This window comes from Silurus aristotelis (genome assembly GCF_946808225.1).
Source record: "Silurus aristotelis genome assembly, chromosome: 1".
NCBI lineage: Eukaryota > Metazoa > Chordata > Actinopteri > Siluriformes > Siluridae > Silurus > Silurus aristotelis.
In genome coordinates this window covers 33,043,694-33,059,480 of record NC_139574.1, presented here as the reverse complement: position 1 = coordinate 33,059,480, position 15,787 = coordinate 33,043,694, and the positions used below count along the sequence as shown (strand labels likewise).

The 15,787-nt window shown below is 41.7% G+C and overlaps 2 protein-coding genes across 7 annotated transcripts in view; one reads left to right on the top strand and one right to left on the bottom strand.

Moving 5' to 3' along the window:
* ddr1 (discoidin domain receptor tyrosine kinase 1) overlaps positions 1 to 4,046 on the top strand; it is a 124,567-nt gene extending 120,521 nt beyond the window's left edge. For 4 of the 6 annotated variants that reach the window (XM_083536524.1, XM_083536522.1, XM_083536525.1 and 1 more), the window contains one exon: positions 660 to 4,046. In XM_083536524.1, the coding sequence (XP_083392650.1) occupies positions 660 to 800 (141 nt within the window). In that variant the 3' untranslated portion in view covers positions 801 to 4,046. The remainder of the gene's footprint in view (positions 1 to 659) is intronic. The other 2 variants (XR_014532693.1, XR_014532694.1) reach the window with 1 other exon arrangement.
* A 20-nt stretch (positions 4,047 to 4,066) lies between these two features.
* flot1b (flotillin 1b) lies at positions 4,067 to 12,715 on the bottom strand. The gene is made up of 13 exons (XM_083537895.1): positions 12,555 to 12,715; positions 10,555 to 10,615; positions 9,461 to 9,536; positions 7,865 to 7,955; positions 7,189 to 7,332; positions 6,962 to 7,081; positions 6,720 to 6,815; positions 6,468 to 6,620; positions 6,144 to 6,325; positions 6,013 to 6,058; positions 5,615 to 5,752; positions 5,358 to 5,522; positions 4,067 to 5,160 (listed from the first exon to the last, which is right to left on the bottom strand). The coding sequence occupies exons 2-13, from the start codon at positions 10,595 to 10,597 to the stop codon at positions 5,137 to 5,139; spliced, it is 1,278 nt and encodes a 425-aa protein (XP_083394021.1). The 5' UTR covers positions 10,598 to 10,615; positions 12,555 to 12,715; the 3' UTR covers positions 4,067 to 5,136.
* Between the last annotated feature and the right edge of the window lie 3,072 nt (positions 12,716 to 15,787).

Sequence of the window (15,787 nt, the reverse complement as noted above, 5' to 3'; positions counted from 1 at the left end):
ACACACACACACACACACACACACAGAGAGATGATTTAAATAACTTTTATTTTATTAAGAATATAATTAAGAATTTGTACAAATATTGTTTTTGTATAAAACCGATTCTACGTCTACACTAATCCGGATAAATATGACAACAGGATGTTTTTGTCAACAACAACAAAAATTCATTTACGTTCCTTCGAAACGAAAAATGCTCTGTTTTCACACACTGCAACTGCACTGCACATTTATCCTGGAGAGCATTTTCTCAAATACGTCTCGGTAAAATACGGAGAGAAAATGATGTGGTTTCAAGCGAAGTTAAGAGCAGGCTATCGAAAGACTGGATCCGCACAGCTGTGATTGGTTGTTACATCGTGAGGCAGCAGTCGCCGTGACTGTACAGCGCCCCCTACCTTGCGAATACGCTAATGGAAACCATCAGAGGAATCTGATCTGAAAACATGAGAGGAATTCTGACTCTGACATACACCAGAGATTGTAACGTTGTTTCAGATGTTGAATATGGTCATAAAATCTGCACATTTGAGTCTGAGGGAAGTATGGAATTTTAAAATGAAAAAAGTGTGGGAACCCTGTTAACATCAGCTAATTAAGCCTTTATTCAAGCACTCATAAATCTTTCTCTTTCTCTGTGTCTTTCTCTGTATCAGGTATATCTGACTCGGCCGGCAGTGTGTCCCCAGGGCCTGTACGAGTTAATGCTGAGCTGCTGGAACAGAGACTGTAAACTTCGGCCCTCTTTCACCCAGATTCACTCTTTCCTCACCGAGGACGCCATGAACATGGTGTAACGAGATGAGACAAGCGGATCTCTCTTCTCACGTAAAACAGAGGTGTAGCCTGCACAAGCTGCTGGAGGTGATACTCGGTGTAGAAGTAGGCGGAGCTAAGCACTCTTATGTACATTTTGCGCAATTTTACCTTCGACAGGTCCGGCCTCGGAGACGCTGCTGGTTCGGTTCTCGTGCTTGACCTGCTTTAGATCTAGAACCCTAATCCCTACACCCTTAACGCTAGGTCGGTTTAACCCGTAGTCCTAAACTAATCTCCCAAATATGCAGTTCATCTTTAATCTAATGAAAAACGAGAACCATTTTAGTTTTTTCTTACACTAAAAAAAAAAGGTGGAGGGCTTTTCTATCGCTGAGAAAAAAAACTATATAGACTGTGAATGAAATAGTTGATGTGATTATCCCAATCACATACAATTAACACGTACTTACAAAGAAACGTACACATACAAGCATTTATTTCAGATGTAGGTTAGGAGTGAATTCTGTCTAATCTCAGTCTTCATGCTGGGTAAGAGGGGTCTTCATTCCAATCGTGAGCCTTTTTTTTTTTGTGGGGGGGGGGGTTCATTGGTGTGTAAATCTCTTAAACACAAGGCTCGAGCACTTCTCTCTGAATTGCTCAGCAAGCAGTGTACATTCTTAAGACTGGTTGAGGGGTTTTCTGTTGTTGTTTTTTTTTTTTTTTTTTTGCAATTACATGCTTAATTTTGGAGGTGTACTTTTTTTTTTTTTTCATTGTGAAATCAGACATGGTGCCCTCTAACCATTTGGACACGTTCTCCAAACGTCGCAGGATCCCTCCCTACCAAGTCACACCGTCTGCTCAACAGTTAATAGACTCGAGGAACGAATAGAACAAAATGAGTCGCGAGTCAATTCCAGATTCGACGTTCATAATTCGAAGCGCCGTAACCTGATAGAATACGTTGGCGTATATGTGAATTCTCCCAGTGACTGTATATACGACAAACGATTTCCGACGCCTTTTCATGCAGCTGGCTGTGATTTTCGAGTTGTGAGGGTTGTTCTGTCCGGTACCTTCGTAGCATGAGCCCAAGAGGTCGAGGCAAAGTCAAGATCAAGCGTCGTGTCAGTCTGATAAGATGAGTTCATTTGGGCGGTTTTCTGTACACAGAAACCCTGTCAGAAGTATAACACTATTAACCCCCCCCCACACACACACACACACACACACACACACACACACACGGAGCATACAATCATGCAGATGCAGGCAACAAGCTATGTTCAAATCAAAAATCAGAATGTAGGGAAATGTTATGTCTGTGAATGTAATGATGATGTAAGGAGAAACTGCTGAGCTATCAAAGGGAATGGATGGAAATGGCTTGCTGATGGGAGTCAGGGGGGATTCGAGCTGGCAGGAAGACTACTGTAACTCAAATAAGCACTCTTTACAGCTGGGGTGAGCAGAACAGCATTTCCGAACACATTCAACATAGAGGTGGATGCACCCAGCAGTCTCGGGCTACAGCTGAGTGCACACAGAAACTTTTATGACCTGGACTGCTGCTACACGATCAGCTGATTGGATAATTACATGATGGTCCAGGTGTTCCTAAAAAAGTGGCCTGCTGGTTTAATATAATGTGTTTAAAACTAGTACTAAATGTATAGGCTATGATGAAATTGACTTTCAGGAATCTCCTATTTGACCCAGGCAGTGCTGTATCCAAGTATGTGCCGTAATAATGTGCGCTTCCTGACCACTAGGGGGCACTCGAGACACAGCATTGCCCATGACTACACGAAGTAAAGCACAGGGTGTTGATGCAGTCCTGAGATTTCACTTGTGTTTTAAACAGGAGTGTGTGAAAATCTGAAATAATTTTTGACTATTTCCTGTGTGCTTTTTTTTAAACACCCCATTCCACATTTAGTCTCCATTTCCTGTTCTAATCACCTCCACTCTTCTGGGAAGATGCTGGATTTTGGAGTGTGTTTGTGGAGATTTCTGCTCATTCAGCCATAATGGTGTTAGTAAAGTCTGTTGTAGGTGAGGTGTGGAGGACTGGGGGGCACTCAGCGTTCACATTCACCCCAAACCTGTTAAATGGGGTTCAACTCTACAGCAGGCCACTCAAGATCTTCCATTCCAACCTGAGTAAACCGTATGTGCATGGAGCCGACACGGGGCCATTATCAATTTGGAAAAGTATAAGAGTATGGAACACATATAGCTGGAAAAGTCAGGTGCCCAAATATCTTTGCTGACATGCTTGAAGTGACGGAGCAATACGGATACACTCAAGTCTCGTCCGCTTCCTGTTATTATTGATCTTCAAGACCTTTTTAAGTATTAGAAGTGTTGCATTGAATCAAATATACATAACATCCTGTAAAAAGTGATGCGTTAGGTCTGGATATCATGCTGCACGAACATGAACAATGGGAGATTCAGGCCTCTTGTCTTATATACAGTCACTGACTCCACCTGCTCTACTGTAAAAACGGGAACGATGTGAAATCCGCATGAAATCACTTCATTTGAATCGCTCTGGAACTCCAATAAAAAAATGTCATTCGAGTTTTAGAAGATTGAAGCATCAGCGAAAGATTTTGGACTGTTATCCGGCTTTATTTGCACTTTATTGTCAACTGTGATGTCAACTGTTATGATCCGTGACAGCAGAGTCGTTATTTTCCTAAGTGTGAACGAGTACAAAAAAAGTCGATCAGAAACTTCTCTGGTGAACGCTAAGTGAATTTTGTATCAGAATTGTCGCTTGTGAACCTTATAGATGTGCGTGTGTGTGTGTGCGCGTGTGTGTGTGTGTGTGTGTGAGAGCGGTGGTGTTCGGGGATGATAAAGCCACCATGATGCTTAACCCCACACACTGCACCATTCACAAAGAATGAATGTGATCCACAAACGGTTATGTTGCCATGTTGAATGTTCTTCCACCTTTTTGATACACTGAACTAAAACTTTTTTTCTAACTCAAGATTTCAGACGGCGTTTGTTTCTTTATTATTTTCCTTCCCCGTTTTTTTGTTGTTTTTTTCCCCATGCTATGCCTTGTGCTCCTGTTTCTGTAATGTAAAGGGATATGAGGATTATGTAAATAGTCAATGGGACATAATGTTCTTCACTGATATTCGGTATGGTTGTTGTGAATGGTTCTGAATGGGTCTGTCTCTCTCTGAGCTTCGCTGACTGTGTTAAATGTTGTCTATTTTTTTGTAGTATTAATAAAGTAACCATTTCAGACAAAAAAAAAAGCATCATATTTATACATATAAACAGAATATTCCTGATTTGTTTATTTAGAAATAATCGGAACAATATATTTATATATATATATTCCACAATACAGCACAGATATGACAGAAGAGTTTAGTATGGGATAGGATTACATATATAAATATTAGAAATGTAAGGATTATTTGACACAAACACTTCAAGGTGAGAGAGAGAGGCATTTTTGCAATAATGTGGGCTTAAAAACGCACACGTGCTATGCAGAGGTTAGACAGAATGGACGCGTGAATGCGAACAAGTTGTGTCGATAGGCACTTTGTGATAACTGACGGACGGCGATTTACGGCTCAGACCGCAGACAGAAATGGCGTGCGGTAGAAACGAGTAGAGATTTCTCTCTCTGTGTTCATGACCTACATTTAACAGACTTTACATGACAGATGTGGCCAACTTTACCACGCTTTGTTCCTCTCTTCTATTGCATTTCTTCCTTGCACAGCTCTTCTGCAGATCGTGTTCACGTCCTTTCACTTTCTTCTATAGACAGCCGTTTTATTTTTTGGTCGCTGATATTTTGAAGTGTAGGAATGGAAACATGAATTTATTTTACATGCATATCCTATGACATGTCCTTTTGCTTTGGCTGAATTCGTTCTATATGCTTTTAGGTAACAGAAAACTAGTAAAGCTGTTAATACTACACACACAGCTGGATGGTAAGTATGTGAGGGTTACACTGGGTAAATGCACTTTGGGATTTAATCATTATGCATGCCTATTATAAACACGGACTCTGAAATCAAATCAGCGGCGGTGAAAGGTGTATACAACGAACGTTTAGCGATTGCCTGGATAACTGGCGCTCGAGAGGACGAGGACGAATTTCCATACAAAAATGAAGATGTCTCATGCTGAGACATAAAAAGACTTTAAAAAAAAATAATTCTGTAATAAATCGTCCCTGAACAAAAAAATTTTTATAACACGCCGTCATACAACTTGGACAGCTGCAACTTTTAAACCGTGCACATGTACATAGAAACGGGGGGGGAGGGGGTTTACAACATCTATTAGTGAACAGCTTCTTCTTCACATCTCCAGGGATCTTGTTTAGCCCATGCGGGTGGAGGAAACCTGTTAACGCAACACACAACGTACAGTATTGTTGAACCAGGAACGTCATTCTTGTGTATCTTATGGCGTCTTAATGACTTTTTATGGTACCCAGGTGCCATGAGGAAGAGATGATCACCGGTCATAATGTTATGCCTGATCGCTGTTTGCATTTGTAATTATGAGCGGGTGTGAAGAATGTGTGTGTGTGTGCTCACCTGAGAGATGTTTACTCCAGTCAGCTTCTCCACAGTCTGAGGCAGGCGGACCATGATGTCCAGGACCTCTCCTGTCAGCTTGGCTGCTCCGACCTCTGATCCTCCACTGGACACCATGGTGATCTTATGAGCTGCCGAGAGCGGCTTGCTGATCTCTTCTGCCATCTAAGAAGAAGGAAAAAAAAAAAACCAAGGTTGTTTATCCTGTACTAACAGAATCAGACAGAATGGAGGTTAATATGGATGTTCTGGCTGACCAGAGGCAGTTTCTCCAGCAGCATATCCACCATGGCTCCCTCCTTGTATTGCTTGAAAGCGTCAGCCTTCTTGGCCATCTGCTCGGCCTCAGCGCGGCCCTTAGCCTCCATGGCGAACGCCTCTGCCTCACCTCTCATCTGAGAGAGAGAGAGAGAGAGAGAGAGAGAGAGAGAGAGAGAGAGAGAGAGAGAGAGAGAGAGAGAGAGAGAGAGAGAGAGAGAGAGAGAGAGAGAGAGAGAGAGAGAGAGAGAGAGAGAGAGAATTAGAAATTTGGCAGAAATTTGGTTGAGTTTGTTTTTTCTTCAGAATTAGCTTATGGATGCAGCAGTGCAAAAAAAAAAAAAAAAAAAGTAAATGTCTAAAAAGTTTTTCATGAAAAGAAAAAGCAAACATTTACTCTAATAGATTCAGCCTCAGCTTCAGCCTCCATGATCAGCTGCAACCTGTCAGGGAAAAGAGAGAAAGAAGGTGTGATGTTCTCAGTCGTCCTATGTCCATGTCACGTTCAGGTGCTGAAGCTTTGCTAACCTTTCTGCCTCGGCGAGTCTCTCCAGCTTGTATTTCTCCGCCTCGGCTGGCTTCTTGACTTTGGCCTCCAGCTCCTTCTCCTTGCGGGTGATCTCCTGCTCCTGGAGAGTGATCTGCTGACTGCGCTCCACCACCTGCACCTGCATCTTCTCCTCCTCGATCCTCTGCTTCGTCTTGGCTACCTGATAGAGGAGCAAAGCAGATACAGCTGAGCGATTTTTTTAAATGATTTTTTCAGAAAGGAAGGTCTGTTAACTGTCGTCAACTGTTGGACTTGAGAAGCGCTAGGTTTTTGAGCTCGGATGCGTCATGTGACTGCTGTACCTGAAGCTGATAGGCCATCTCCGACTCTGCTTTCTTAGTGTTCACCTCCATATCATAAACAGCCTTTTTCAGCTCGTAGTCTCTCTGAGACTTTGCCATCTCGATCTCGTTCTTGTACTGCGCAGAAATCTTCTCCTGCATGGCATGGGCTTCCTAAACACGCACATATTACATATACCACATGTTTCCAAAGGGGGAAAAAAAAGAAAAGAAAGAAAACGCTACAGGAGTAAAGAGAAAGAGAGGTCGTACCCGGATCACTGCGTCTCTCTTGTACTGAGCCTCTCCAATGCGGGCGTCTTTTTGCACCTGGGCTGTGCGAGCTTTACCCAGAGAGTTCAGGTAGTCCTGCAAGAGGAACGCCACACACACACACACACACACACACACACACACACACACACACACACACACACACACAGTGAGCTTACCACAAACCTTAACACATACGACTACCTGTACGTGAATGAGAAACGACATCACGTGGACATCACCTGGTCATCATGAACGTCTTTAAGCGTGTAGCTGACCACACCAATGCCCATGTTGACCAAATCAGAAGAAGCCACCTTGAACACTTGCTCTGAAAACTTCTTACGATCCTGATAGATCTCCTGCATGGAAGAAACCAGAAAATATACACACACACATATCCCTTAGCATATATAGTTCATTGTTGTCACTGTTCAAACTGGGCGTCTGATGCAAGAAATCTCAGTACCTCCACGGTCAGGTGAGCAATAATGGCTCTCTGATGGCCTTCCAGTGTCTCCAAGGCGATATGGGTAATCTCAATCTCCGATTTCCCCAGGAACATCTGGCAGGCTGCAGCCAACATCTCCTTATTCTGGCCCTGGATTTTGACCTGCGAGGCAAATCCCACATATTTAAGTACGTGGAAGTGAAATTGTGTGGGTGCGCATGCTATTGTTGCAAAATTCCAGAAATTTTCAGGATTGGAGACGGGAATTAACAGGAAATTTATAAAATTGCGATTGGCAGTAACAGGGAATTGAAATGTAGTTGGGAAAAAAAATGCAGGATAATCTATAATGCAGGATTACTGAGGCCACGCCCCCTGCACTTTGTATTCCTCATAACACACATCGTTTTATGAATCCTGCACAGTACATTTAGGTTTATTGTGCAACAAAATTATACTAAAAATTTAAACAAAGTCAAAAATGCTGTGTTTTTTTTTTTTTTATCCGTATCGGTTTGCATATGTCTGATTATGAAATGTTTGTATATGATACGGTTTTTATACATTTCCCCAAATTTCTAATTAATTCCCATACATTTCCCCAAAAATTCCCACCATGAAAGTTTTACTGGAAAATTTCCTGCCCATTTACATCCCTAGTGCACGCATACATAAAAACATATAAACGCCTGACCTGTGCAATGCCAGTCACTGAGATGGGGACTCCATGCCTGGTGTAGACCTTATCACTCTTCACATTAAGAGTCAGCGTATTTAACGATATCCTAAAAGAGTATAAATGCAATTAGACAATTTGTAGGAGAAATAGAGACGGATTAATGAGGCTACTCAGACCTAAGGCCACCAAATGACCGTCACATTTCACAAGCAAAAATACCCAAACCATTTCACTGACAGTTTCGGAGTGGGATTAAAGTTATATTGGTAACCCGATGAACCTTCAATGTTCCTCAAAGGGCTGTTTGTGTGACATCTGGATACCTCCTTGTGTGTATACATTGTTGGAGACCTTCCAACAAACTCATATCAGACGAGCAATCATATTTTTTCACCTCTACTTCCTACCGGGAGTGGTGTGAGGCACGAGGATAATGTCGACCAACATGATGGTCTCACCTTTGGACTAGACTGAAAATTGCTCACCATACTCGCAACGCCAGGAGGTGCGATGTTGTAAAAATCTGGTTAAAAATATACATGGTAAAGCCCAGGTAGAGTCTGTTTTTTCTTCAAGTGGCACACGAGACTGAGAGGCTCCTTGTAAAGTGGCGTGTCTATGGGTTATGTTGTAAACATCCAGTGGGTTAACTTTAGCTAAAACAGGTCTTATCCCCTAAGCAAATAAAGAGTGGGACTGTTGGATTCGATGACACTAGAAGAAGGAAGGGGCTCGGACGCACATAGTTTACTGACACAGTCCTGGCAGGAATCCCGGACTCATTTGCAAGATCTCCCAGAATTACCTGGCCTCCAAAACAAGCGAGATGAGCTTACAGTCAGACCAACTCCTCAATTCTGACGTGATATTGAAAAGCAGTTCTGATATAAAAAACCTACATCACTTCATTCAGATCTAAAAATAGTAATAAAGTACACAGATGTTATATAACTCCCCACTAAACATTCCAAATGTACTGTAATTTGTGCTCCAAATGTTCAAGTGCTATCAGAAACCTTTTACCCATGTGTCTGATCTAGTTAAGGAGGCCACTCAAGCAACCCATACGTTCCTGGAGCTGGCTTTTGGCCCAGGAGCATTGTCATGCTGGAACAGGTTTGGGTCTCCTAGTTAAAGTGAAGGGAAAATATCGTGCTACAGCATCCAAAGACAAAAAGACGAGTGGTTTGTCCGTTCCTGCCATTAAAACCAACAAGCTATACTACATCCTCCAGGCTCTGAGCTAAGTCATGACATTTGGTCAATCCTACTATGTTAAAGGTATATTTCCATGGTAATCAGCTGGAAGGCAGGGTGAGATGAATCTGGACTTTGGTCCTGAGCTTTGTGTGCTCAAGAATTCCTATTCGAGATGAAAGAGATCCTGTTAAGTCGACCCCTTTTCCTTATCCTATTTCAGGACTGGGATTTCTGCAGTAATTCGTTCGACCCCAGGGGGGCACACGTCATTCAATTTCGCTCTTTAAATCGTTAGAAGAACGCTTTGATCACTGCTCAGGCCTTCGTTCATTATCGTCATGTTTGTTCGATCGTAATAAGCATTATATATTTTTATATACGATGTTTGAAAAATAAGAACAGTTACCGTACCTCTGAATCTGCTGAATGCAGGGGATGACGAACACTCGTCCACCTGCGACCATAAGTGGAGGAGATCGGCAACATCCTGAAGCAGGTCGAGAGATGACAATCAGATTAGTGTGGAAAACTAAGTGTGTTTAAATTTCCTCACACTGTCCTTTTATCTGTAGGACTAATCGTGATGCACTGGTATGAAATAATGGGGGGAAGAAAAAAATGCATATTAAGGGGGAGTGTTTTCTGCTTGGTATCAGTGTTTTCAAAAGTTTGTGGACACCTGATCATATGATTGGTTTGTGCTCTTTGAACATCCCCTTCCACTTTTAGTCTCCATTCGCATTTATAATAACCACCACCCTTCTGAGATGATGTTCCACTAGATTTTTAAAGAGAGATGTGTGTTCATTCACAATTGAGGGTGTTAATAAAATCAGGTACTGATGCAGGAGATGATGGAGGCCTGGGGTTCTGAGTAGTTCTGGGGTCAGAGCTCTATAGCAGACCACTCAAGATCTTCCATCCTTTGTGCACAGGGGCATCGTCATGCTGGAACAGGTTTGGGTCTCCCAAGTTCAAGTGGAGAAAAAGGAAGGTGTCCCAATACTTTTGTCCAACATGACAAGAGGACGTCATTTAGATTCACGCCCAGATCACGTGACACATGTCTATATGTCACGTCTATGCGTCTATTCGTCATTTAGATGAAATCTGTCTAGACAGAAGCAATAAGACTAATAAATAGTCCAGACGGTGAACTCGAAAATTATACCGTCTTCTATGTCCTCAAAGCTTCTAGTTAATTCGTTTCTCTTTGTTTTGTTTGTTTCAAATCAAAAGGGAAATCCCAGATTTACAGTGTGTCTCTAATGTCTTCATGCTTTCTGCTCACGAGATCGGCTGCTATGTGGATTTCACAATCCCAGTTTGAGGTCAGGAGACTCAGGAAATGAACCAGTCCTCCCGTTTGTTCGAGTGTGAGCTATATAACGTGAATAACATGGGTGTGCACCGCATACCAAGTGAAAGGTCGCATAATTACACTCGCATAAAAAAAAAAAATAAACAAACAAAAGCACATTTGCTTGAGGAGTTGCGTGTCTTACCTGAGACCACCATGGCCTCGTTGGGACCGCAGGTGTAGAACATGTTCAGACCTTCGGGGATCTGTGCAGAGTTTACACAGACAATCACACACACACAGTAATGCAGGTTTAAACAGGAGTATGAACCTGAGAGAATCAGATTTCACACACAAAGAGTGAAGTGAACCAGACCCAAATCACATGACTTCTCTTTTATCTTTTATCTCCCTCCCTCTCTTCCTCCCTCTCTCTGTCTCCTCCCTCTATCTCTCCCTCCCCCTCTCACTCGCAAGACTTGGTTTATTGGCATGGCAAATATAAACACATTACCGAAGCTTTTACCGCCATCTATCTCCCTCAACCCCTCTGTTCCTCCCACCATCCCTCACTTTCCCAGTTCCTCCCCTTTCCCACATCTTCCTCTTCCTCCCCCCCTCGCTTCCTGTTTGTACAGCTCCATTCGCCTGCACTCAGAGGCGCAGCAGAACACTGTCTAACCACCCAACTCGCGTGTCAGACCTTCTACACTGACACACGTGGTCTGTATGTTCTAAGCGAAGCTCTGACAAACTCAAGGCATTAAAATGCTCCTTAATAAATGCAACCCAAAGTGTTCACACAGCTCAAGCTCTTCATTTCACACTAACCACCATCATTACTACCTTCACCATCATCACCAGTACTATTACATTACTATTATCACCATCACCACAATCATTACTACCTTCACCATCATCACTAGTACTATTACTATTATCACCATCACCACAATCATTACTACCTTCACCATCATCACTAGTACTATTACTATTATCACCATCACCACAATCATTACTACCTTCACCATCATCACTAGTACTATTACTATTATCACCATCACCACCATCATTACTACCTTCACCATCATCACTAGTACTATTACTATTATCACCATCACCACCATCATTACTACCTTCACCATCATCACTAGTACTATTACTATTATCACCATCACCACCATCATTACTACCTTCACCATCATCACTAGTACTATTACTATTATCACCATCACCACCATCATTACTACCTTCACCATCATCACTAGTACTATTACTATTATCACCATCACCACCATCATTACTACCTTCACCATCATCACCAGTACCACCATCATTAATACCTTCTCCATCAACGCCAGTACTATTAAATTACTATTATCACCATCACCAGCGTAAATCACCACCATCACCAGCGTAAATCACCACCATCATCACCTTCACCATCATCACCACCTTCATTACTACGTTTACCACCATTACCAGTACTATTACATTACCATAATCACCATCCCCCCTTCCATCACTACATCATCATTATCACTGTCACCATTACCACCGCCTCTGTTATCACCATTACTTTCACCATCAATATCACCACCACTTCCATCACTACTATTTCAGTCACTTTCAACATTACCTCCATCACCACCATTACTACACCACCATAACAATCACTACCATCACCATCATAACTATCACCCCACCCCCACATCTAGCTACTGTAAGGTAACTGGGGTAGTGAGAATGAACTAAAGCCATACCCGTGTGAACATTAACACCTCACATCTTAAAGAATTTAATCCTTATTCCCCTGTTATGCGCGTGAAACATGTATCTGTACACTGAATTTAATCCAGTCGTGTTGAGCTGCTGATCAGTCGGTCGGTCGGTCGGTAAGTTTAGTATCGCCATGCAGACCAACACCAAACCAAACGCCGTTAGAAGCGCTTATAACACCCCAATAAAACATTTCTGTAATTCTTTACATAAAAGAAAATTACGTTTACAAAGAATGAAATAAAATAAAGGTGTAAAATCTGCGCTCGAGGTCATTCTGCAGAATGCGGTAAACAGCTAGCCTGCAAGCTAATAATAATCACTATCATCATAAAAACACAAATATGCGAAACATTATATGTTTACATTGTTTATATTCATTATATGTATCTTTAATGTGAATAAATCAGATTTTAGATCACTTACAGAGAAACTATTAGCAAGAAAAGCTGGAGTGTTGACAGATCAAGTAGATCCCCTCCTCCCAGAGTGTGTGTGTGAAAACCTCCCTCGTGAACACGACACCAGACAGCGCACACACACACACACACACTGACCACGCCCTGTAACTGGAAAACCAGCAGACCACGCCTACTTTTAAAAACCCTGCACGCAGCGCCTTCTAGAGGAAGATATACGCCAAGGCAACTTTCCACTCAACTCGGTTCAGTTCAGTTTTATTTGTAAGAATGGACATTAAACAATGAACATTGTCCCAGAGCAGCTTTACAGAGATAAATAGGTTATAACATTTGAATGTATAAGTTTAGTGGCTTATAAGTTTATCCCTAAGGAGCGAAACCAGGTGCAATAACAAACTCCCTGAGATAGTTTGAGGTAGACACCTTGAGAGGAACCAGACTGTTCATGCACTACTCATTTATTGTAGCAGACTGTTTATATTAATTAAAGTCCAAATATATTCTCAAAGTTCTTGAGTTGCTTAGGAAGCTATGGTCATAATATGCAATGGGGCCAAAATACAGCACCCCTGGAGCACTGAGGGTTAGGGGCCTTGCTCAGGGGCCCCAAGAGTGGCAGCTTGGTGATACCAGGGCTTAAACCCACAACCTTCCTATCAGTTACCCAGAGCCTTAACCACTGAGCTAAATGAAAATTTTTTTTTGTTTTAACCAAAGTAAATGAAAAAAGCAGAAAAATAAAGGAATGCTAAAATTAATTTTAGCATAAACCATTTTAAACGCAAAACAGTAATATGATTAAATAAAAAAGAAGCAGATGGTATAATATAACTGATAGAAAGAAGGGATTTCTGCAAGCAATTTTCTGTTTTAAATAGAATTAGATTAGATTAAATTAGATTGGTTTAGATTAGATTAGATTACCGATCACAGGGTCACGGTCTGGAGGAAATGGATGTGGACAGATTTGTTCGACAGACAGCACACAGGATCTCCAAACGGCGTGTTGTAAAATCCCACACACTAAATCAATACTTTATATCATATCCTATTGCTGTGGGTTTTCACTGTCATTTTAGTAAACGCTTTTTATTTAACAGTAAATTTGGCAATATGAAAATATGAATATGTTGAGTTAAGAACATGTACAGGAACATATTTCATTTCTATGACGATCGTTACAATTTAATTCGGGAAAAATCGTTGAAAAAGTATCAAAAAGTATCCAGAGTTATAAAAAAAATAGCAGAAAAAAGAACGAGAGTGATATACAGTAAGGAAAATAAGTATTTGAACACCCTGTTATTTTGCAAGTTCTCCCACTTAGAAATCATGGAGGGGTCTGAAATTGTCATCGTAGGTGCATGTCCACTGTGAGAGACATAATCTAAAAAAAAAAAAATCCAGAAATCACAATGTATGATTTTTAACTATTTATTTGTATGATACAGCTGCAAATAAGTATTTGAACAACTGAGAAAGTCAATGTTAATATTTGGTACAGTAGCCTTTGTTTGCAATTACAGAGGTCAAACGTTTCCTGTAGTTTTTCACCAGGTTTGCACACACTGCAGGAGGGATTTTGACCCACTCCTCCACACAGATCTTCTCTAGATCAGTCAGGTTTCTGGCCTGTCACTGAGAAACACGGAGTTTGAGCTCCCTCCAAAGATTCTCTATTGGGTTTAGGTCTGGAGACTGGCTAGGCCACGACCCATCTTCAATGCTGTAACTGAGGGAAGGAGGTTGTTCCCCAAAATCTCGCAATACATGGCCCCGGTCATCCTCTCCTTAATACAGTGCAGTCGCCCTGTCCCATGTGCAGAAAAATACCCCCAAAGCATGATGCTACCACCCCCATGCTTCACAGTAGGGATGGTGTTTTTGGGATGGTACTCATCATTCTTCTTCCTCCAAACACGTTTAGTGGAATTATGACCCAAAAGTTCTATTTTGGTCTCATCTGACCACATGACTTCCTCCCATGACTTCTCTGGATCATCCAAATGGTCATTGGCAAACTTAAGACGTGCCTGGACATGTGCTGGTTTAAGCAGGGAAACCTTCCGTGCCATGCATGATTTTAAACCATGACGTCTTAGTGTATTACCAACAGTAACCTTGGAAACGGTGGTCCCAGCTCTTTTCAGGTCATTGACCAGCTCCTCCCGTGTAGTTCTGGGCTGATTTCTCACCTTCCTTAGGATCATTGAGACCCCACGAGGTGAGATCTTGTATGGAGCCCGAGTCCAAAGGAAATTGACAGTCATGTTTAGCTTCTTCCATTTTTTAATGATTGCTCCAACAGTGGACCTTTTTTCACCAAGCTGCTTGGCAATTTCCCCGTAGCCCTTTCCAGCCTTGTGGAGGTGTACAATTTAGTCTCTAGTGTCTTCGGACAGCTCTTTGGTCTTGGCCATGTTAGTAGTTGGATACTTACTGATTGTATGGGGTGGACAGGTGTCTTTTTGCAGCTAACGACCTCAAACAGGTGCATCTAATTTAGGATAATAAATGTAGTGGAGGTGGACATTTTAAAGGCAGACTAACAGGTCTTTGAGGGTCAGAATTCTAGCTGATAGACAGGTGTCCAAATACTTATTTGCAGCTGTATCATACAAATAAATAGTTTAAAAAACATATACTGTGATTTTTTTTTTTTAGATTATGTCTCTCACAGTGGACATGCACCTACGATGACAATTTCAGACCCCTCCATGATTTCTAAGTGGGAGATGTCAGGCGTAAGTGAGCGAGGCGGAAGCCGGGGCACAGCAAACAGACTTTAATGCACACTAAACAAAAGCAAACGTTGAAAACATAGAACACCCTCAGAGTCCAAACACAAACAATAACGGACAACGGAGTGGTGTGAGTGAGGCGTTTATATAGCTGTGAGGGTGATGAGGAACAGGTGTGTGGAATCAGTATGATGGCGAAGCGCTCCGGGCGGGCGGGGCGCGCACCGGAGAAGAAGCAGGGTGATCCCTGACAGGAGAACTTGCAAAATAGCAGGGTGTTCAAATACTTATTTTTCTCACTGTAAGAGCATTCTATAAACAAATTAAACATAACTCCATACAATTTTTTGGAGAACACTGTGGAAAAACATAAATTATAATATTTCATCTACTTAATGAGAGAGAGAATATTGCACTGTGTTTGTATATTTTTTTTAATACACTATTTATAGTATTATATTACAATAATGTGTTGCAGACACAATTATACAACTAT